At 25.2% G+C, this 22640-nt stretch overlaps 2 protein-coding genes across 6 annotated transcripts; one reads left to right on the forward strand and one right to left on the reverse strand.

Annotated features, from left to right (window-relative positions):
- Positions 1-210: 210 nt before the first annotated feature.
- Positions 211-20873, reverse strand: LOC112599334 (chromatin-remodeling ATPase INO80). 2 transcript variants are annotated; one of them, XM_025346208.1, is made up of 31 exons: positions 20766-20872; positions 20355-20571; positions 19842-19981; positions 8498-8665; positions 8209-8267; positions 7758-7954; positions 7107-7229; positions 6863-7036; positions 6698-6796; positions 6053-6211; positions 5789-5958; positions 5337-5541; positions 5181-5268; positions 5005-5120; positions 4036-4211; positions 3762-3964; positions 3492-3632; positions 3325-3434; positions 3052-3256; positions 2872-2968; positions 2596-2815; positions 2173-2524; positions 1982-2109; positions 1822-1916; positions 1500-1656; positions 1348-1422; positions 1168-1270; positions 934-1106; positions 768-843; positions 630-704; positions 211-552 (listed from the first exon to the last, which is right to left on the reverse strand). In XM_025346208.1, exons 4-31 carry the CDS (start codon positions 8617-8619, stop codon positions 431-433), a joined length of 4020 nt encoding a protein of 1339 aa, XP_025201993.1. In that variant the 5' UTR covers positions 8620-8665; positions 19842-19981; positions 20355-20571; positions 20766-20872; the 3' UTR covers positions 211-430. The 2 variants fall into 2 exon arrangements, with proteins under 2 accessions (XP_025201993.1, XP_025201983.1); XM_025346198.1 differs by having other exon boundaries at positions 431-552; positions 19842-19960; positions 20766-20873.
- Positions 9020-18142, forward strand: LOC112599346 (NEDD4-binding protein 2). Of its 4 annotated transcripts, none has more exons than XM_025346220.1 (11): positions 9020-9137; positions 12316-12442; positions 14012-15835; positions 15904-16020; positions 16783-16853; positions 16931-17044; positions 17106-17177; positions 17333-17506; positions 17579-17683; positions 17745-17929; positions 18003-18142. In XM_025346220.1, exons 1-11 carry the CDS (start codon positions 9129-9131, stop codon positions 18076-18078), a joined length of 2874 nt encoding a protein of 957 aa, XP_025202005.1. In that variant the 5' UTR covers positions 9020-9128; the 3' UTR covers positions 18079-18142. The 4 variants fall into 4 exon arrangements, with proteins under 4 accessions (XP_025202005.1, XP_025202022.1, XP_025202030.1 ...); XM_025346237.1 differs by lacking the exon at positions 9020-9137 and adding an exon at positions 9446-9528; XM_025346245.1 differs by lacking the exon at positions 9020-9137 and adding an exon at positions 11873-12092.
- Positions 20874-22640: the final 1767 nt, after the last annotated feature.

Below are 22640 nucleotides of genomic sequence, written 5' to 3' on the forward strand. Positions count from 1 at the left end.
AAATGCACTTACATATTATGGTTTGATAATAACGTGTATATAATAACGAGTCGAACAGGATGTTTATTTTTTCTGTAAATACTCATAAAAATGGAGACATGAAATAAAGCAGATAAACTGTGTAAAAATACTAGAATGGAATTCAAACATCTATAAAAGTATATATTATTTAACTTACAAATTATGTACAATATTATATTGATCAGAAGTTATTTTTTTACAAACAGTCTATTATTATTTATTGCTAAATCAATTATAAATTAAATATATTATAATCTCACTTACATAACTCTTGAAAATTACTAGTTAGTAATTAGTAAATTTATTTATTTGTAAGCTATATCAATCTCACTTATAAGTAACAAAACTAACAATGAAAAAAATCAAAAACAGCAACTATAGTAATTTTGTTCGTGAAGTTTATAATAAATTAGGATTTTTTTGGAGAGCTTTTAAAACATGAGTTTGTCAAAACAGGTGTCTTCTGATTTGTACGACTTGCACGTTTTGATGGGCTCACTTTTTTTTTTTTAGAACTATCATCCCCAGACGCTAAAACATTTAAAAACAAGTAGCTATTTAAGTATTGATATGATTGGATACAATTACATGAAAGTTAAGATATTTACCGAAACTACTGGATTTTACTGGTGTACGATTCCCACGAATTGTTCTACCTCGTTTAGTAATTGATGTAGGTGTTTCTTAAATAAATAATAAATTATTACATAAACATTTTAATAGCTTATATTATTTATTCAATTTACTTGGAGATGGTTTTGTAGGTGAATCATCATGTTCAATTGTCGTTTCACTGCCAGTTTCTTCATGAGCAAAACTACTCTGTAAACATTTGGTATTTGAACAAAAAAAAGTGATTATACAATCATACGTATAAAATAAGCTTTTATTTAAATTGTAAAACAAAGTTACCTCACTACGAGGACTCAATACAAAATCATCAATAGTTGATACATCTTCAGTCTTTTTTATTTTTGGAGAACTTTCAATTTTACTAACATCTATTTTTCGTTTTCGATCTTTTTCTTTGAATCCTTCAGCTCTTGTTTCTTCTAGTAGTCTCTTTTCTTCTTGTTTTTGACGATCTAAAGAAGTTTTGATAAAAATTATTTTAAATGTAGATAAAATAATTTTTTTTGTTCTTACATTTGCTTTCAATTTCATCATCATCTAAAAGTAACGAAACAACTTCTTTCGGTTTTAAGGTATCAGGTTTTAGATTACCACCACTAATAACCATTCTTTGTATCTATTAACAGTTTTAGTGAAAAATTTGTCAGCAATATTGTTTATCATAAAAAGTATAAATTACATTAATTTACATACTTCACTTTTTTCTTTAGCTCTCTGTAGTATTCGTTCTTCAATAGAGTTCTGGGTTATTAGCCTATACACAGTAACCTAGAATAACATAATATAAAACATTTTATATCATTATTATTATTATTACTTAATATATATTTATAAATAGATCTAACCTGTTTGGTTTGACCAAGCCTATGAGCTCTATCCATTGCTTGTTGATCAACAGTAGGATTCCAATCACTATCATAAAAAATAACAGTATCAGCAGCAGTCAAATTTATTCCAAGTCCTCCTGCTCTCGTACTCAATAAAAATACAAAAATGTCAGACCTAAATAATAATAATAAATTTAAATCAACATAATTATTTTAATTTAAAATTTAATAAGCATTTTTTACAAAGTAAAATATATATTGATGATTTTTTTTTTTTTTTTGTAATAGGAAAATAAATAATAATAATTTATAAACCTAGTAAACACTATTTAATATTTACCGATTTTGAAAGTCAGCAACCATGTCTCTTCTTTCAGATATTTTGGATGAACCATCAAGTCTCATATACCTTAATTTTTTATACCACATATATTCCTATAAAGCAAAAATTATGCATTAAAAAAAAAAATAATAAACACAAATCAAATTCTTTAAATTGCCTCTAAAATATCAATCATTCTTGTCATCTGTGAATAAATTAGGACTCTATGATTTTCTTGTTTTAATTTTGTTAGTAAACTATCCAAAATTTTCAATTTTCCACAGTCAGTAACCAAACTTTGTTTATCTAAAAAAAAAAAATATTATTTACAGTTATTAAGATTAAAATACTTCAATATTCATTCACTACCTGGTATACTAATGTTGGACCATCCATTTTGAGGCTTTAAAGCATTTATACCTCCTATGTTTTCACATGACCATTGAGTATGACTAAAACTTGAATCACCATTATATATTAAATTATGTCCTTCAATAGAGTCACAAGTTTCATGTCGTTGCCAGATATATGCAGCTGATCTACTACCAGGAACCCACAATTGACGTGCTTTTGTTGTCACTTTTGGACAATAAAAGTATATAAATGGAGGAAGTTGTGTTGGTTGACATTCATATATTTGTGACGGTCTAGGATTATAGTTATTCAATGATATGTTTTCAACACAAATGTTTTCCATTGTTATATTCATACCAGAATCCGCCTAAACATTTTAATTATTTTAATCAAGCATTAAAATACTAGTATTAACTAAAATGATCCACTGAATTTTACTCTTTTAAGGCGATGTAATTTGTGTTCCATTGTCTCATTCATATGATGATGAAAATGAGTAGTATGAGTAATAGTACATGTGTTTACAATCGGAGTAATAAATTTAAACGGCTCTGGTACGCGTTGTTCAATAAATGGCCATAATACACTGTTTTTATCCCAACAATTTTTCTCACCAATTAAGTTATCCATTTTTTGTTGTATCAAAATATAAAGTATTCTGAAAACAATGAGAATTATTAGTTACTGGTTAACCTCGACTTATACATATATTACCTGTAAAATAGTCCACCATTTGTTATCTGAAAAAGTTCAGTAGCTGACATTTTTAAAAGTCTACTAAAGCAAAACATATTACATCTCTGTGATTTATCTATAAATAAAAATTAGTCAAAAACTTTGTACTAAAAAACATGAATATTTTATGTATTTTATTTAAATAAGTTCAATATTTACCAAGATTTTTTGAAAAACAGCTATAATGGATTTGTTCAACATTAAATACAAAAAATTTATTAGCAAGTAGATGTTGTTTACTCAAAAAGTTATATTTAACTGAGTTTTCAAAATAAATCATTCTAGGAACAATATATTCTGTAGGACAGAAAAAAAAAGGTGATCTAGCTTCTCGTCTTTCAAATAATTCTGGATGATTGCAAACCTAAAAAAAATACTGTAACTTATACTACTATACTTTAATGATTTATAATAGAAACTAAAAATACTAACTTTTCTAAATTGCATTACTAAGTTCATTAAATTTGATGTCACATTGGGCGAAGATTGGTATGAACCAGCTGAATGTAATAGATCTTCAATACGAATCTTTTTCCTTAAAGCTAAAAATAAGCAATTAAATAACAGTTATCTCACTAATTGAATATTAATTTTATTACCAGAATATAACATTTTTTGGCGAGAAGTAAGTGGACAGTACATCAATATTTCAATTTTGTCAGACAACTCATTTTCAACATCCTTTTTTATTCTACGTAACATGAATGGTTTTAAAATCAAATGCAATCTTGATAAATGTTCTAAACAAAAGATTTATACATAAAAATATCAATTATTTTACTCTACATTAGTTCAATTATTTCAGAATTATTTAATATAGTTGTAGCACATTAAATATAATTTATTATAAATGAAGATTATGTTTTTACTTTCATCAATGCCTGTTTTGTTTTCTGCATGACTCTCAATATCTTTAGAAAACCATTCAGTGAATTCATCATGAGAATCAAACATTGTTGGCATAATAAAATGTAACAAGGCCCAAAGTTCAGCCATACTATTCTGTACTGGTGTACCAGTTAATAACAAACGATTACGGCATCTAAATGTTAACAATAGTTTCCAACGAACACTATACACAAAATTATATTTTTAATAATAAATAATTTCTAATTTTCAATAAAAAAAAAAAAACTTTAATACCTGTTGGTACTTTTGATAGCTTGAGCTTCATCAAGAACCAAATATTGCCATTTAATACGATTAAAATATTTAAAATCGCTTACAATCAATTGATAACTTGTTATAACTACATGAAAACTAGCTTCTTGTGTATGTAATCCTTTTTGGTCCCAGAATTGTCTTAAAATTTTTCTTTCCTACAAAGGTAAGATAATCAAAAAATAAACTTAAGGTAATATAATTTGACAATGGACACTTTATGTTATTAATATTATAATAATTTTTTTCTACAAAATTCATAGCCCATAAAGTTATAACTAGAAAATGTAATTTATACCTCAATATATATATGTATAGAATAAACTATTGGAATCATATAAGAAATGTACACAATTTAAATCAGTAGTTAATAATCAGCAGCTATAATAAGCAATATTTAGCCGAATCCAAAATTATAAAATTATAATTGATTTAAATACTTTTTATAATTAACTATATTTACAGATTTTATAACTGTAATGATGATTTATTGTGTCTCTGTTTATCAATAAGATATAATATATTATAATACAATTTTTTTTTAGTTTTCAACTTGAACACACTCTTAGATGTGTTTTATCATGATAGATCATGTACTTAGAGCAGACACTATCTCAAAATGGAAATAGAAAAAAATATTTAACAATAAATTCTATAATAAATAATATTTTGTACTGCAATACTTATACATATTAATAAACATTTTAATTTTAGTCCATAAAACTTTATTATTTTTTGAATATGACTCGAAAGTGCAAAAAGAATGCCTAGCCCTAATTTAAACCATTCTAATTAAAATAATACCCAACTAACTTTACATATTTTGAAATTTTTCAATAAAATCACTCTAAATTTTGTTCAGTAATGAAAAAAATTATAAAACCGTAAGTAACAACTTTGCATTTAATAAAGTTATTTTAAAGAAATATTATTTCATATCAGTAAAAATACCTGTGGGTTTCCCCAGTATGGGACAACTTTAAATGTAGGAACAAATCTTGCTATTTCTTGCTGCCAATTGTGGAGTGTAGATGACGGAGATACAATTAAAAATGGACCCCATACACCTATGACATCAAAATAACAATGTGTTATTTAGTTTTTCTTTCTTTAAATAGTTCACTCACGATATGTTTCTGCAATGTGACATAAAAATGCAATAGATTGTACAGTTTTTCCTAGACCCATTTCATCTGCTAATATTCCATTTATTCCCTGTAATTGAAAAATTAATATTTACTACTGTCATCATTAATTTTTTTTAGGAAAAAAAAAAAATGTACTTGATCATAAAGGTTTGCAAGCCAATTCATTCCTTTTAATTGATAATGTTTCAAATTCCCTTGAAATATTGTTGGCTGTGGTCTTTCTTCATTAGGAGGAGGCATATTTATTTTAAAATCTGGATCATCAAATTCGTTTGACTGCCGTTCATGAGCATCTAATGCTTTTTGAGTATTTTGTAATGCTTTATCCTTATATATTTCACTATTGTAAACATGAATATAATAGAACTTTTAATGATAAAAAATTTAATAAGTGGCATATTAAATATTTTTATTTAAAATTATATAAATAATTAACTATTATTATTATAGCTTAAAATAAAATAAGTAAAGAATAATATATTTTTTTCATGATTACAATCTAATGCTTATTATTAAAAACTAAGTAATAAATTTTGTATTCAAATATTCAATCAACTACAGTTAATATGAGTAGTAATTATGTTAACCTGTTATAATTTTCAATATGCATCAATCTAGGTATTTTTTCTTCATCTAATTGATTTAGAATTCGAAGTTGTTCTTCAGCAGAACTCTGCCCAAGTTTTTTTGACATAAAATGAGCGTACAACTCTGTTTGAGTAATTAGGAAATTTAATTTTCTCTGCTGACGTTTTGCCTAAATTTATTTAATTTAACATACACAAGTAAAATGATTAAATATCATGTTTCAAATTGTTAAACAAATTATTATAAATCAAAATTATATTTACTTCCATTAGCTCTACATCCATTTTTCTTTGTTCTTCTGCTTCTTTTTCTTGTTTTTTACGAGTCTCACGTTCATTTCGATCATATCGTTTCCAATAGGTTAACATTTCACGTGTTAAACGTTTTGCACGCCATACATTTTCTTTCATATTTTTTTGACTCTAAACATATAATAATTTAATGATATATTCATACACATGAATAATGACATTTTTACATGATTTTAGATGAATATACATTTTTTTTTTTTATATGAAATGAGACTGGGGAAAGTATTAACTCATTTAAATCTTTCAACTATTAGTAGTGACATTAAATTTTTTTTCTATGAAATAACTATTTAAAATAAGTACACACCCACTAATTGTTCCCATGGAGTGCTAACCCACATATAATCCCAATTCATAATAAGTTTACAAAAGTTATTTAGAAATTATAACCAAGTCTGGAATCATTAAGATATTTACCCCAACTGTCACATAAAGTATATTATATAATTGATATCTGAATAAGTAAATAAATATAAATAAAAAATGAACTTCTAGTAAATCAGTTAAAAAGCGTAACAACACCTCTCATTATATTTTTCAATACATTACCTATCATAGTGAAAAGATGGTAAAAATAAAAACTACAAAATAAATTACTTGAATAGCTTTTTGGCGCAGATGCTTCATACAAGACTGAGCAGTACGGCGACAAGTTATTAGTATTTCTTTATGATTGTTATTTTTCATTCTATGTATCTGTAAATATTAAAAAAAAAATTATTTTTTCATTTTCAATAAAAATAAAATATAATAATCTTTTACTTTTCCCATTTCTTTTTTAGCCATATGTAACCATAATTTCTTCCTTTTCATAAATATAACTTGAGCTGTTTTTGCTTCCAAGAGTGCTTTTTTCTTTTCAAGTTTTAATGTCTTGGCAGTAGGACTTAATGACCGTGTTTTCCTTTTAGCAAGTTTTTTTTCATTTTCAGAATTCTATACAGAGAAAAAAATTATATATTGTACATATATTTGTCTGTACTTTTATGTAATTTATTTAATATACCTTGTGTTTATGTTTAACAGTAGTAGGTTTTGTCTTTTGAATAGGTTTTTTTTTTTCAGTTCTGGTTTGATATTTATCAAAATTAGACAATAAACCAGAACTATAATACCGGCAACGATTTTTTCTGTAATTAAGAATAATAAATAATACAAACCAAGACATGTTACTATTTTATCAATTAGTATTAAATACTGATAAAAAAAACTTTTAATATTATCAACTTTATAGAAACTTTAACATATTAAAGGTCAAAAATTAAAATATTGGGATTTAAAAAAATTTTATAATTCATAAATATCAAATAAAAATTAATATAAATGATCAATTGCAAGACAATTTTTAAATATATTAACCTATTAACCTCGAAACCTAATATTCCTTATTCTCTCCAATTACACCTTTTGTATAATGTCTTCTAAATTTCTCAAATCTTATTGATGTACACATTTATAAAAATAACTACCAAAAACTAAATTAGTAAATTTAATCGAAAAATAAATGAAAATTGTTTTTATTTTTTTATTTATAAGTCTTGGTCTTAATGTTAAATTTAAATAAATAATTTTGTACTTTAAAGATTAATAAAAGTTGTCAATAGAAATATAAATTGGTTAAGTAAATTATATAAATTATATACATGAAATTATTTACATTTTTAGCAGAAAGAAATTGTTTTTGAAATTTTTTTTTGTATAAGTGTAGCTGTATCATAATATGTAGATCTTCTTCTGTTACTACATCGTCAGGATCATCTGAATCGTCATTATCCAAAAGAAGATTTTGTAGCCATAAACGGTCATCACCAACATTTGATAAATTGTAATAACGAGAACGATCAGCAACAAGTTCTAAAATTTACAAATTAATAATTATTTAACTAATAACAATCTACACTAAATATGTTTAATAACTAATGGGGATTTTTTGTATTGGAATAAATCTATAAGACAATTTCTTGTTGTTTTTTTTTTTTTTGACATTTGTAAAAAAAGCAAATCTTTTATTTTCCAGAGACAAGAAACATTAGATTCATCTAATACCTATACTAGGTATAACAAGTTATTTAAAGGTTTTTAAGTAAAGAACAAAAAAGAAAACTTACCTTCTGAAGTTTCAAGATCACTAAAATCACCATCTAAATCAGTATCGCTAGAATCTTCTCTGAAAATACAATATAAATAAATTATTACTAAACATAAATATCAAATATTTAAATTTTGTTAGTCTTCAGTTTATTATTACTTTGGTCACAAAACAAATCGAATTTATTATGAACTTTAATTATGACACTATATCAGTACTAACTACTAGGTAAGCATTAACAACAATACAATACATACTACATTTAATAAAGTACAAATTTAAAAAAATATATTTTTAATTAAAATTACCCAAGAGGTGTTTTGAAAATATTTTCCACATGGTTCAAATATGGTTCAATATTTATAGCTTGAATAATCTGTTGGTAATGTAGCGGTAAAGCAATTTCGTTGTTATTCATTTCACCGTTCATAATTAAATATTGTATTTAAAAAATCATATACAATTTTTCATCAAAACTAGAAACAACCATGTTCGATTAATCTATTAAAAATTAACAATATTCCAATAAAAAATTATTTCGAAATTAAGTGTAAAGGAAAACATCAAACTACCGAACGGCCGACATTCTAACTTTTGATAGCACGAGAAAACTAATCACTAATCAGTAAACACCAAACAGAAATCAGAATTATCAGTTATCAATATAACAGTAATAAAAAAGTAAGCAAAATGTTGTTGTACATAATACCAAACTACCGATATTGTTAACAGTTTCAACAGTTGAATAAATCGAAATATCTGTCACTCAACATTTAAAAATTTACAACGCAATATTTAGAAACAAAAACGCAATATAATATAATTATATTGTATTGCATTGTTGTTTCTTGTTTAATATAAATAAATATCGATACTTCAATATTGAACAAACACTGCAGAGTGCAGAGTACAGAGTACAGACTACAGAATGCTTCAATAATGATGAAGGTACCTGTCCTATCGAACAAATAAATCATAAATTTTATAGCTTATCTTAATTTAATTTAATTAACTTTAAAAAAAAACTTATAAGGAACCTTTTATATTAGTTGTTCATGCTTTTTGATCTGTAATAAAAATTATTTTATACTAATAATTGAAAACAAAAGCTACAAATAAATCAAAAATTTTTTATGAACATGTTAGCATATTATATGAAAAATAATTGGTGAAATTATCAATAGTACCTACCTACAGTTATTCGTTTTTAAGTTACGAAAAAATAACAAAACCAATTATTATTTTATATGTTTCAATATCATATTTTACAAGTATAAAATCGCTCAATTCCTATGTCCAATATTACAATTATTGTAGCTGTGACGTTACCTTTTTTCAAGTAAGTAATTTTTTGTTTTAAGAAAGGGGTGAAAATATATATAACTCCCTCCCACATAGATTAGGTAGTAGGTACACTACTGATTGAAAATTGAAAGTGTATTAACATTGCGTGGCTTCCTTCTTAAAAATTATATATTCATGTTTCTCTACTCATAGCTCATATCCTTATTGTGTCAACCTGATACGCGTTATATATTATTTCATTTAAAAATAACATTTAAAAAAAACCCCGTATTAACCAATGCTATACAGCAGTGGTTTCCAACCTCTCCTAATCTACGCCCTTTTGTAGATTTTCGAAAGTCTCGCCCCTCCTCCTCTAAATTGTAAAAAATTGATATTTTTTTTTCTAAGTTTTAAAATAAAAATAATTTAATCAATAAAAATTGTACTTCGTAATAACTACTTGAGCCTCCCCAGCAATGTGTACACGCCCACCAATTTGGAAACCAGTGCTATATACAGTATACATCAATTTTTTCACAAAGTATTAATCAAAGACACCAATAAAAACAATTTATTATCAGATTTTTTTTTTTTAATAATTATAACATTACATGTAAATAATAGGTAATATTACACGTATACAGTGTACACCAGTGTTTTTCAATCGGTGTGTCGCGGCACACTGGTGTGCCGCGAGCGCCTTTGAAGTGTGCCGCGATAAATATATTGATGGAATTAATGTTGTATATATATGTATATATACATATGTGTTATATATAAAAATATATGCTTCACGTATTATATTATGAATTATTGTGCCGCAAAAATGTTGTAGAAGAAGTGTGCTACATCGTTAAAAAGGTTGAAAACTACTGGTATACACCAATACAATTGTAAATATAAATAGTTTTATTTAAATTAATTAATTTACTACGACGTATTAATAAATAAAAAACTAAATAAATTTTTGTAATTATTTATTTAGGTATATTAACGTATAAATAATCTAAAATTCGTAATTTCATAGCAAGGTAAATCGTCTTGATTCTTAGCATAGGCGTGACTACGGGGGCAGCAGGAGCTGCTTGTGCTGCCTCTGTAATATCTAAAAAGGTCAATGATTTGCACTTAATTTATGAAATGAAAAATATTATAATATTATTTCAATTAGATATTTTATATTGTTTTTCCCTTGCTAAAAATGCAATATTTGTATATAACTATAACATATTAACATATTATTCTAATATAAAAAGAATCGTAAACTGTAATCAGTTCATATTATATTGTTTAAACCAATGACCCAGTGGGCCGGAGTGGACTGCTTGCGCATTACTTCTTCCGAGGAATTACAGGTTTGGAGCGTATAGATATAAAAATAAGACTAATCGTAATGTGTGTAAAAATAAAATTATTAGAATGCATTAATAGAGGTATATTGAAAATTCCCATGTATAATATTTTCGATAGAATTAACAAACACCACAGGACACAGATATAATATTTTATGTCCGCGACAAACACTGAAACACGCATCGCACACACGTATAATATTGTTTCATGTTCATACATAATAATATTATTTAGTATTTCTGTTATTTATTTCGCTGAGTAGTATTAATGTAATTTAAACTTTAAAGTTATAAATTTATTGTAATCATTATACTCGTATACTCGTATAGCCGTATCATGGATGTTTTTAAAAATAATAAAAAACAATTGGGAGGAGCTGCTAAAGATCGAAATAAAAAAAAAAATTAAATTAATAGAGGCAGCTAAATTGGCTATTATAAAAAATAAATTAAGAAGCACTATGGGACAAGAGCGACTTAACGCATTGCTATTTTTATTCATTGAGCAAAAATTAGTATCTGACATAGATATAGATGACATTATTGATGAATTTAAAACTTTTTCACAAAAAAGAAGACTTGCTCTTTAATAATAATATATATGTTATATGTATATATGCATATTGTATAAATATATTCCTTGTAAATTTTTAATGTCCTGCACTCCTGCGTTATATTAATAATATAATAAATGGCTTAGTTTTATAAATAGTTTTATAAAATAATTTTCTAATAATTATTATATTAATAACACTTATCCCAAATAATTTTATGATCAAGAGTCTAGACCATTTAATTATTATGATTGTTAAGGAAAATTCGAATATAAAAAAAAAAAATTTGGGGCGTTTAGTTAATATGCTGCCTCTGTAAATGAAGTCTAGTCACGCCTATGATTCTTAGCATAGTTTAAATTTTAAAATAATTACTAATTAGTTTATTTTTATTGGGTAATTTTTAAAAATCTCTATAGTTCTTACAACGTTGACACGTGTTGCGAGTTATCATTTATCACATATCTCTTATCAATAGGTAGGTCCAAATATTTTATATTACTTTAATTAATTTCATCATCTTAAATGACTCTATTAAAGACTGATTGTTACAAATTTTAAAATGTTAAACTATTTAACTAAATGTCAATAGTAAATTCAAACTTCAGATTGCATTAATAAACACTCTACAATCAAAGGAACAAGGTTTACCCTAGACAAAAGTATGATAATTGTAATTAATTTATTCTATTTTTGTGATAATTTACAAGGTAATATTTGTGTTTAAAGATCAATAAAATTATAAATAATTAAAAATTTAAAGTTAATAAGCAATCTACGAAAGAAGATTCATATAATAATATTTTAATATAATACAGAATAGTAGGAATTTTTTATCTTTGTATTCTATTTATATTTAAACATTAATTCTAGTAATGTTTATATTAATTTGTATAAAAGTTATACATTTTATACATATTTTTTTGTTTTTAGATGACAAATTATAAAAAAAACATGAGTTGGAGTTGTTTAAACACTAGAGAAGATTTATTTAAATTATTTACTGACCAAGTTGATCATGATGTCATTGAAATGGTTATAGAAAGTCGAAATAATGATTGTAAGTTTTAAATATTACTTTTGTTATAGTTAGTATAATTTTTTTTAGATAATATTAACTTGTATTCTAACATATCTATTATGTAAATGTTATAATATTTGTTAAATTTGTTTTATAAATCAATGTTTATCTATTAGGTATTTTATTTTTACTTAAATTAAAGTTTCAATGTTAAACTAATTGAGACATGTAATACATTGTAAACATGAAATTAATATCTAAAAATAAATTAAATCTAGATTTTAATTCACCTAAGCAATTAAAAAATCCCATTCTATTTTCTTATGTCTGTTATTTCATTTTTAATTTATGGTTTTAAATTAAAGCTCTAAAGAAACTGTTTCCACTCAGCCTTCAAATATTAATTACAGATAATAAAGATTTGACATATTTGAATATAATGTTTATATAATGAATTTTTAAAACTTTTTTAATTAAATTAAAAGTAAATTTAAATTTTTAATAAGTAAAATTTATTATCAATTATTTATTTAAAACTAAAAAAAAAGTTTACTTTTTTTCTATTAGGTATGCTTTAATATTTTAATTCAAACATTGAATTTATTCAGCAGTTATTTAACTATGAAATTATTAATATAACTTAATAAAATAACTAAAAATAGGGATTTTTAGGAGTTGGTTTATCTTAATGTAATATACAAAAATATACAAAATGTTTCATAATAATATAGGCATTTTAAAAACTTATTGCATATTTTGTATATTTGACTCATTTTTTTCATTTTTAAACGCATTTTTGGCCATTTATGATACAAAAGTAAGTTATGCAAATAATTTAAAAAAACTTAATTGTTAATAGATTTGCTGTACCTAAAATATTATTTTGATTGTTTTATTTTATCTATTTAATATAATTTATATTAAATTAAACTATAAAACCAACTTTTGTTTTTCCTTTGTGGGTAAAACATAAGATCATACATCTTAATCTTGAGGTTTATTTATTTATATTAACAAATAATTGCAAGTAATGGTTTATGATAGGAAAAGTACAAAATATAACTTAGGTTTGTAAATGTTGAAATATGTATTTAAGAACACGTCACTCCATTAGTTTTCCATCTTTAAGAAGACTATGTTATTAGGGAGATTATCATTACTACTTTCCAAAAAAAATTTAATTACCCTAATAGTTTTTTTTTACCCCCAAACATAAAACATCAATTAATATTTGTATTTTTCTTACCGATCACTCATACCGTTACTTACTAATTCATGAAAAATAAATGTTTGTTTCCATAACTTTTTATTATAATTTATAAATATTATCTAGGTATTGAATCAAATTTTTAACTATGTCTTGTATATCGATTCTACATTTATAATAAACATATTTTTTTAAATACATTTTTTAATAATAAGTATTTTTTAATTTTTATTATTATAATGCATAATTATTTCAGTCATTTTAAAGTCATAACTAGCCCTAATGATGATTTATTAAAGATTAATTTATAGCAATTATTTTTCTCAATAACAATAACTAAGATAATATATTAAAATAAAATGGTTTAAGATTTATAATTTGTTTTTCTAAATTTTTTTCAGTGTTATTGGCATATCGAGATCTTATTGAAATTACAAATATTCCTGATCCTAAACAAAATCTACATTTACTATCCACTGAAATAGCATTTCAATCTCCTACAACTTCTAATTCCAATATTTCTAAAATTAATTGGGAATGTTTATCTAAAACTGAAACACCTATAAATAAAATCTTATACTTGGTATCAAAACACTTCAAAGTAGTAGTAATTATGAGAGGATGTCCAGGCAGTGGAAAATCATATCAAGCGACTAATATTTTGAATTTGTGCTATAAAAACGCTAAAATTGATGACTTTATTTTTAGCGCAGATAAGTTTTTTATTAATAAAAGTAATGGGAAATATAATTTTAATCGTCAAAAATTAACTGATGCTCATAATTGGGCATTTCAAAAATTCCAAAAAGCTATTGAATTAGAAGTTACTCCAGTTATTATTGACAATACAAATTGTGAAGCTTGGGAAATGGAAAAATATGCTAAAGTGGCTATAAATAATGGATATTGGATTGAAATTGTTGAACCTAGTACTGAATGGGCATGGGATGCAATAGAGTTGACCAAAAGAAATACACATTCAATATCTTATGATGTTATAAGTTCTTCGCTTCGTCGATATGATCATAATATTACTGTTGATAGTTTGTTATCTAGATTTAAATTAAAATATAACAAGAAAACCCAGCCACCAATAGTATCAAACAAAGTTAAAAATTATCAGCTTTGTGAAAATCTCATAGACCAGAGAGATATAGTAAATGAATTACAAATTGAGATTATTGAGGATTTTAAAGACATGTGCGTTTCAAAAAAACAAAATAATAATAATAATAAAGAATCTACCATTTGTAACAATAGCAATGAAAACACTTTGATTCCTACAACTAGTACAACACAAGAGGAACAATACATTCAAGAGGACAATGAATTTGAAAACCTATCCCTAGAAATTTCTGATATAGAGGAAGAATCTCAATCATCTATGGAAGAAGCATCAAATTATGTCAATAAATCTGTTAATACATCTGAAAATGATTTTTTATTTATGGAAGTTCTGAATGAAATACCTGAAGAAGAGTATAGTAGTTATATTGTTTTTGGAAGAAACAGAGATATTAATGAAGGAAATATGATTATTTTGAATATGCTTTGTGGAAAATTAGATAAAGGTACAACAACTAATGACCTTAAAGGTAATATGCCTAAACTAAATTTGAATAAACTTTGTGAACAATTACCAGAAAATATTTCTTCATTAATAATTGAATTATTTGAAAAATGTGAAGGAAATATTGATTGGATTTTAGATATGTTAGTAGAATCTAGATATGATATGTCGAAACAACAATTGTGCAGTTTTATTGAGTATGAAGAAAATAATCTTATTGAAAATGTTCAATTTCAAAACTCCATTGAACTTTTAAATCAAAATAATGAGCAAGATAATAATTTGTTTGATTCTCTACTAAATTCACAATCAAAAGCAGTAAATAGTATCATTGAAGAAACTGATAGTAAAAAAAAAAAACACGGGAAAAAAGTCATCGATAAAAAATTACAAAAAACTTTTAAAGTTGTTGATGATGGTTTAAGAAAAGATATTGAGAATAAATTTACATTTGATGATTCATTATACTCTGAACATGTTTTAAAGATAAAAAAATTTAAAGAAAATCAAAATGCTATAGATAGTACCAATTTTATTCTTCCAAAATCTGAGAGCATTGAAAAAGATCACGAGGAAAACTTTGTTCAATTAGTTATGGATAGAAGTGTACTTGCTCAATTATGTGACTATTTTGGCGATTTTTCTCCTAATTTTAGTATGTACAACGTGTATTTTAATTTTCTAAAAAAAAGTTATATTTCAATTGAATAATTTTGTTTTTAGATCAAAATACATTATTAATGCCAGTGAAATTACCTGAAAAATTGGCTGAAGAACTTTATTATTATTTGATTGCAAATACTCCTTTAGATGTTTGTAATCAAGATGCTATTTTACAAGGTACCAAATTATTGTTAATTTTATATATTTTAATTGGTATGAGTATAAAAAAATATTTTATATTATATACATAATTAATTAAATACTATGTTTTAATAATAATCACATTAATTATTTTATAATGCATTTTATTTGTTTGTTAAATGCCGCCAAGGATAAATAAAATAAAGATTGTATGAATTACTTTCAATAATCATTATGTTAATATTTAATATTTATAAAAAAAAATTATTTTAATACTTAGTCTTGATTATACATAGCAAAAATGGAATATTAAATATTAGATTTCTTGTTTGGATTAATAGTTTCCTTGGAAGTCTATGATGATGTAATCTAATTTCAATTTTGGTGTATGAATAAAATACATTGCGAGACTAAATAATTGCTTAATTCTTAAATTACTTTAACCGTTGATTTATTTTGTGTTTTTTTTTTAAAGAATGATATATTTATACTTTTAATAATGTTGTGATAATAAATTGTCAACAACTATTCAAAACCCATTAATCCCATCCCTCCCCAATCTATTAAAATGTACTATTATAAATAAGACTGTTTGGATATTTCCACAACTTTTAGCAAACAATTATTTAATATTTAGTTATTTTAAATAGACCTAATTTTTTTTTTTTGGAAAGTCAAAGAAACAATTTTTGTAACAAAAAATTCTAGGAAAAAAGAATATTAAATTATCTTCTAATCCCTAACATTTTATCAAATTAATAATTTTATTTATTATTAAATATGTATTGATATTGTTAGATGAAACTTTGGCTAGAAAACTACAAGAAGAATCTCCAGAAGAATGTTCTAGTAGTTCAAATTCCTTTAATGTAAGTTTTTAATTTAGAAATAAATTATGTTTAAATCTTTGTCATAATTAATGAGAAATTAAAATTTGTATTTACAGGGAGAATTCACATTTTCTGCGGTTTTAACAAAAAAATTGCTGTTGGAGAAATTTAAGCATATTAATTCTACGCATGTTTTAAATGTTTTACGTGCCAAAAATTATAAATTTCATGTAAATAAATGAATACAGAATATAAGTATTATGCATTAAAATTAAAAAAATATATTTTTAGGAAGCAAATGAATTTCTAAGTGAAGCATCTGGATTTAAATGTTTGTTAAACCAAGACAATCCAACCATTCAAGTAATAAATGTTCATTACACATGAATCAATATTAGTTAATATACATAATATATATGTATACATGTGTCTCATGTGATAATGATATGATCACATTTATTTAAAAAATATATTTTATGTTTTATTCTATTTTATACTTTGTAAAAATGCCATCACAGGAAAATGAAAAAAGTTGTGTTAATGTAATAAATCATAACGAGTCCAATAGTGATCAAGATTATACTAAAGTAGCTCTAGAACTTTCACTCAAGAGACAACAGCTTTTACAAAAAGCTAACCGATCATTAAGTACAAAACAACATCCTTCAGTCACTGCACATTATTTAGAAAGAGTAATTATATACCTTAAACTTTTTTTTTTGAAAAGCTATAAATAAAATAATTTAATTATGTTAATTTCATAGGCTGACATTGTTAAACAAAGTGAAATACTTGCCAAAACCAATGCTGTGTTAGATATGGTTAAACAAAATGAGAATGCTACTTCCTTAGATTTGCACAATTTAACAGTAATGCTAGTTCAGTATATATTTGTCTAAATAAAGTGTGTTACATATCGTATTTTGTTAGGTTTCAGATGCTATTATAGCATTAGACATATATTTAGACAATCATATATCAAATTTGAAAAAACCTAATGGATGGAATAGAGGTAGACAACTAACCATTATTACAGGCCGTGGAAAACATAGTCCCAAGGGTATAGCTCGAATTAAACCAGTTGTTATAAAAAGACTTCAAGATAGACGATTAATGTATGATGGAATATTTAAATATTAGTTAATAGTTAATAGAATTCAATAAGATTTGGTCAAATTTATCTTTCAGGTTTTTTGAACCTGAAATACCAGGATCAATAATGGTTATTATCAAAAAGAATTCTTTGCTCAGTTCAGAATTTTAGAATTTATTGATTAGTTTATTAATGTTAAATAGATTAGATACTGCTGATATGTAATTAAATTATTATAATTTAATTTTTTATTTTTTATTGACCTGTTTTATCTTTAATTATTTATTACATAACTTATATGAATAAATTTGTTTAAATTCCTAATAGTTGTAAATTATGCTCACAGCATGGATGATATTTGTTTATTATGTTTTTTTATTTTTTATATTATATATTTTTACTTTACAAATTATATTTACTGACATATGTTGTATAAGATTTATTTTCTTAAAATATATTCATTTATAGTAATTTTGTTTTTAATTGTTGTATAATTTATTTATTGTATCTATATTCTTAAGAGGATGTCCATGGTTCATCCATAAGTATTTTCTTTAACAAGAGCATAATATTGTAAATATTTAGCACACCACCACTTGCAAACATTTTTTGCAAGATTAGTTTTAAAATTAACACGACAATTCTTTCTCCGTAAAATCAAAATTAAACAGAAAAGGCCAAAATTACAACTTGCCATCAATTTCCTGATAAAAATTAACGTTTTCAAAATTTGTTTGCATATAATTTATTATTTATTCCCAATATCCCAACAACTATAAAAGCTATTTTTTAACTATTTTTAATTTTGCTGAGGAAGAAATACCTAGCAAATTTCAAAATTAGACTTGGAAATAAACAAAAATAGTAAAATAAATATTTGAATAAGTAAAATTTCTCAAATTTAATGATCATTTTTACTGAGAAAACTTTAGGAAGACATGTGAGCTAAATATTAACGAAAAAAGAAATTCAATAATTTTAGATTTTACTATCGAATGAGGGAAAATAGCAATACTTGTTGGTGGTCTATTCCATGTATCTTTTTAAATTTTGTGGAGCAAGGAGTGTTGTATAAATTTTAAAACTAAATAACTTGCACATTTATATAAATGGCGTGCTAAATATTCACAAAATCCAAATTTGTGTTAGATTTCTATCGAAGAGTAATTCGTATTAACACAAGATTTTTTTCAGGAGTATCTATTTTAAATTTATAGCAGTTAACAAGAAATTTTTTTCTTTTTTATCACTTTCCGAGAAAACTAATAGGTTTTTGGATTAGTAAACACTAAATAACTAACTAAATACACCACGAAGTGAAATATAAGGTTTCCTTACGTTATATTAGGTTCCTTTATGTTACACTTAATGGAATTAACTTTCACCACAAAAATATAAAATGGCTACAAAATTCCCATAGGTATCGAAATGCGTGATACAGACTGCAGACTCTGTATTACTATTAAAACAATTTAGTTTGTGTAATAGTCACGGATAAAAGTTCTTTTATATCCGTGGAAAAAGTCAAAAAAGTTTATGACTTGTATTGTTGTGTGGACTATAGGCAACTCATCGTACCACTGGCTAGTTCAATACCACAATACCACGATATACCTACCTTAGATAGATAAAATAGGTTTATTATTTTAAATCGTAGTCAATAACCACCAGTTGTATCTACGACCATAATAAAACAGTGGTCAGTAGTCAATACCACATTACCACAGAACAAATTAAATTCATTTCTCTATTTCATTGTCCATTGATTGTTTGCACAATAACAAAATATACGAATATAATGAATAATAATTGAATAATAAATTAGTAAGTGAAATATTAACTATAGAGATAAACGTTTTAATGTAAAATCTCGGTTAGGAGGGAAATTAATTAGGACTAATTGAAGAATTTAAATTAGAAATAAATTGCGATACCTTTCATAGTTGTGACGATTTCTATGATAGAGAACGATAGTAGTAACGACTTAAGCATAAGATTTTGACGATTTAGTTCGAGGTTGAACATGAGCTTCTTGAGCCTTGTTGACGGAGACCTTGGAAATGTCCAAATTTTTCTGTTTGAACGGAGTGATGGTTTCTTATTGCTAGACAATTTGAAATGTTTAAACCAGCGTTTCTCAACCTTTTTACTGTGGTAACCTCCTTTTTGAATTTCAATTTTTAGCGACTCCTACATATATTCTTTTTTGTGTACTCGCATAGATTATTATTAATTACTATAATAGTAGTGTACACGATACAGTGTTTTATATTTAATGACTTTATTTTTTCATTACCTGATTTTATTATTTGAGCTTTTACATTTTTGTATTTTTGTATTTGAATTTTAAATCATACGTTAGCGATCCAAATCAATAAGTTGGCGACCCCCAGGTTGAGAAACACTGGTTTAAACGATGGGCAGCCTTTAAAATTAGCAGTACTTACCTGTTCCAGAACATGGAGCGCACTTAGCCAGTAATTTACGCAACTTCAAGCAATCTATAGTGAGATGAACCTGACCACATTTGACGTAGCGAGGCGTGTGTAAGCATTAAGCAAACATGTGTCTGTATGACGGGCACCACTAGCATTGTGATGGAGTCGAGCTTTTCTTTCGATGATTACTTTAAAGTACAGTAGTTTAGTCAACTTAAAAAAGTTCCTATTAAATTAAATGTTAGTTAGCTTTTCGCTTTACTCGAATACATAATTGCAATCCTTAACTGGATGAAAAACGTAAAAAAAAAAGTGAAACCACACAATGACTCTATTTCAAATTAACATAAAATATATTACTATGACCCAAAAATGTAGAGTAAGTATTGATTACAAATATTGTGGTATTTTGTTACTTACATAATATGACGAAATAACCACATAAAAATGCTCTAACTCGATCGTAGCCTTGCGCTCTGCTGAATGCTAAAAATAAAACTTGACTTGCTTATGAAATATTAATTATTATTTATAATAAAGATTAAAGATGAAAAACAATATTAATTATACAAGTATTATCACAATTCACAAGTTTATAATTAATATAACTAACAAAGAACTTAAAACAATTAGTAGGTATAGGTAGTCTAAGAAATAAGAAAGGATAAAAGAGAACTAAATAAGAACGATTTCCCGTCTCCTAGTAAGTATTATAGTTACTAGTTAGTGATTACTAGGGTTAGAGACTTCATGCTCTAAAAAACCTGAAAATATGTATGCATTTATGACCTTAAAAATTATAATATATGTTCTTAAAAATATTTTATTTTTAATTAAAAAATCAAAAATTATAAATTTATTTATTATTAAATAAGGTGTTTTTAATTTAATTTTTACTACAAAGTGTACTTGGTCTAGAATATTATAGTAGCTTTATTAGCCAGACGAAAACAAATACGATACAGCGGACGAATTGACATCAACTGACGTCTAACTGTAATCGGCATTCCGGCATTCGCCATTTAGAGTATTCCATTCCTTATCGGCTATGTTTTTCACAACATACAAATAATTGGGAAAACACATGGTAGATAAATTATTTAATTATTTATATTTGAACATTTTAATAATTTAATCTATTTTATCAATTTTTAGAAAATTAATATGAAATATTGTATAGTACCTACGTATTAAATATTATTTTCTAAGTCACATATTATTATTTTTTTTTTTTTAAATAAAATATGTGAAATATGTAGGTAGTTAAAAATTAAAATACAAATATAAAAAAATAAGCGCCTACAAGAAAAAAAGAGTAAAATATGCAAAATATACAAAACAAAAATTATTGCTTTAAACTTCTAGTATTAAAAAACAAATTTCTATATTTAATATTTAGCTATGTTTTGAATGATTATTAACAAACATGCAAACTCCTATTAATTCCTTGCCTTCATGATTATAGGTGATAGTCTGTTATTCTTAATAAGTTTATTTTAATAAACATTGTTATCAAGGTCTGCGTAAGGGTAATGCAACCGATGCACCTGCACAGAACCCAGCGCAAATGTGGGGACCCGCGGAAGCAGGGCTTACTCCAAAAAATCAAATCATTATGGTGACTAAATTTTTTGATTTTGAAAGATAACGTTAATAATAATAATAATAATAAGTTTTCAAACTACAGTTAAAATAATAGTTTAGTGATGTTCTAGAGAACACGACGTACATCTACTCGGGGTTTATAGCTCTCGCCTACCTTCACGTGGACCGTATGTTAGCGATGTGCGCTAGCGTGCCACGGAGGAACGGGTTGGTTCGGTATTTACCAATCACCTTACCTTCCCAGGTCGTCTATGAACCACCATCACTGGGTCTTAGGGCCCGTATCTTTTTGATTTTTGATGACATGAGCCGTCAGGGGCTCGGAGCCCCTTCTCTCATCAGGTGCGGTGATTTTTTCTACTATTTTGTACTTGTCTCACGACCACCACGTTGAAGCCGAGGTTTGACAGCTTGAGGGGCACCATAACCGGAGAGGCAAGCCGGTTTACGAAAAGGCTGAGGATTATTTAAAGAAGAGGGTTTATTCATGTTTTCTTTTGAAAATTGCGGCATTCGGTAAGTATATTAAGGGTTATTTTTTGATAATGATATTATTGGCTATCGTAGCTTGAAAATTTAAATTAATTTTGGTACTTTTGCAAGTCATATAAAAACGAATAATGTATCACAGAAGTCGATGGGGTAAAGGTGATATGTGGTATTTTATAAAAAAATTTTCTCACCCTAATT

This window comes from Melanaphis sacchari, unplaced genomic scaffold, assembly GCF_002803265.2.
Source record: "Melanaphis sacchari strain LSU unplaced genomic scaffold, SCAv2.0 Contig0_pilon_pilon, whole genome shotgun sequence".
Classification (NCBI taxonomy): Eukaryota; Metazoa; Arthropoda; class Insecta; order Hemiptera; family Aphididae; genus Melanaphis; species Melanaphis sacchari.

Excerpts from the sequence above, each read along its gene's own strand:
- LOC112599334 (XM_025346208.1), bottom strand. The coding sequence starts at position 8,619 with ATGAACGGTGAAATGAATAACAACGAAATTGCTTTACCGCTACATTAC. Across the intron at positions 6,797-6,862 it reads CTAAAAAAGAAATGGGAAAA|ATACATAGAATGAAAAATAA; the intron begins GTAAAAGATTAT and ends TAATATTTACAG. Across the intron at positions 2,969-3,051 it reads CTGTTTTTCAAAAAATCTTG|ATAAATCACAGAGATGTAAT; the intron begins GTAAATATTGAA and ends TTTTATTTATAG.
- LOC112599346 (XM_025346220.1), top strand. Across the intron at positions 12,443-14,011 it reads AGAAAGTCGAAATAATGATT|TGTTATTGGCATATCGAGAT; the intron begins GTAAGTTTTAAA and ends AATTTTTTTCAG. Across the intron at positions 15,836-15,903 it reads CGATTTTTCTCCTAATTTTA|ATCAAAATACATTATTAATG; the intron begins GTATGTACAACG and ends TTTTGTTTTTAG.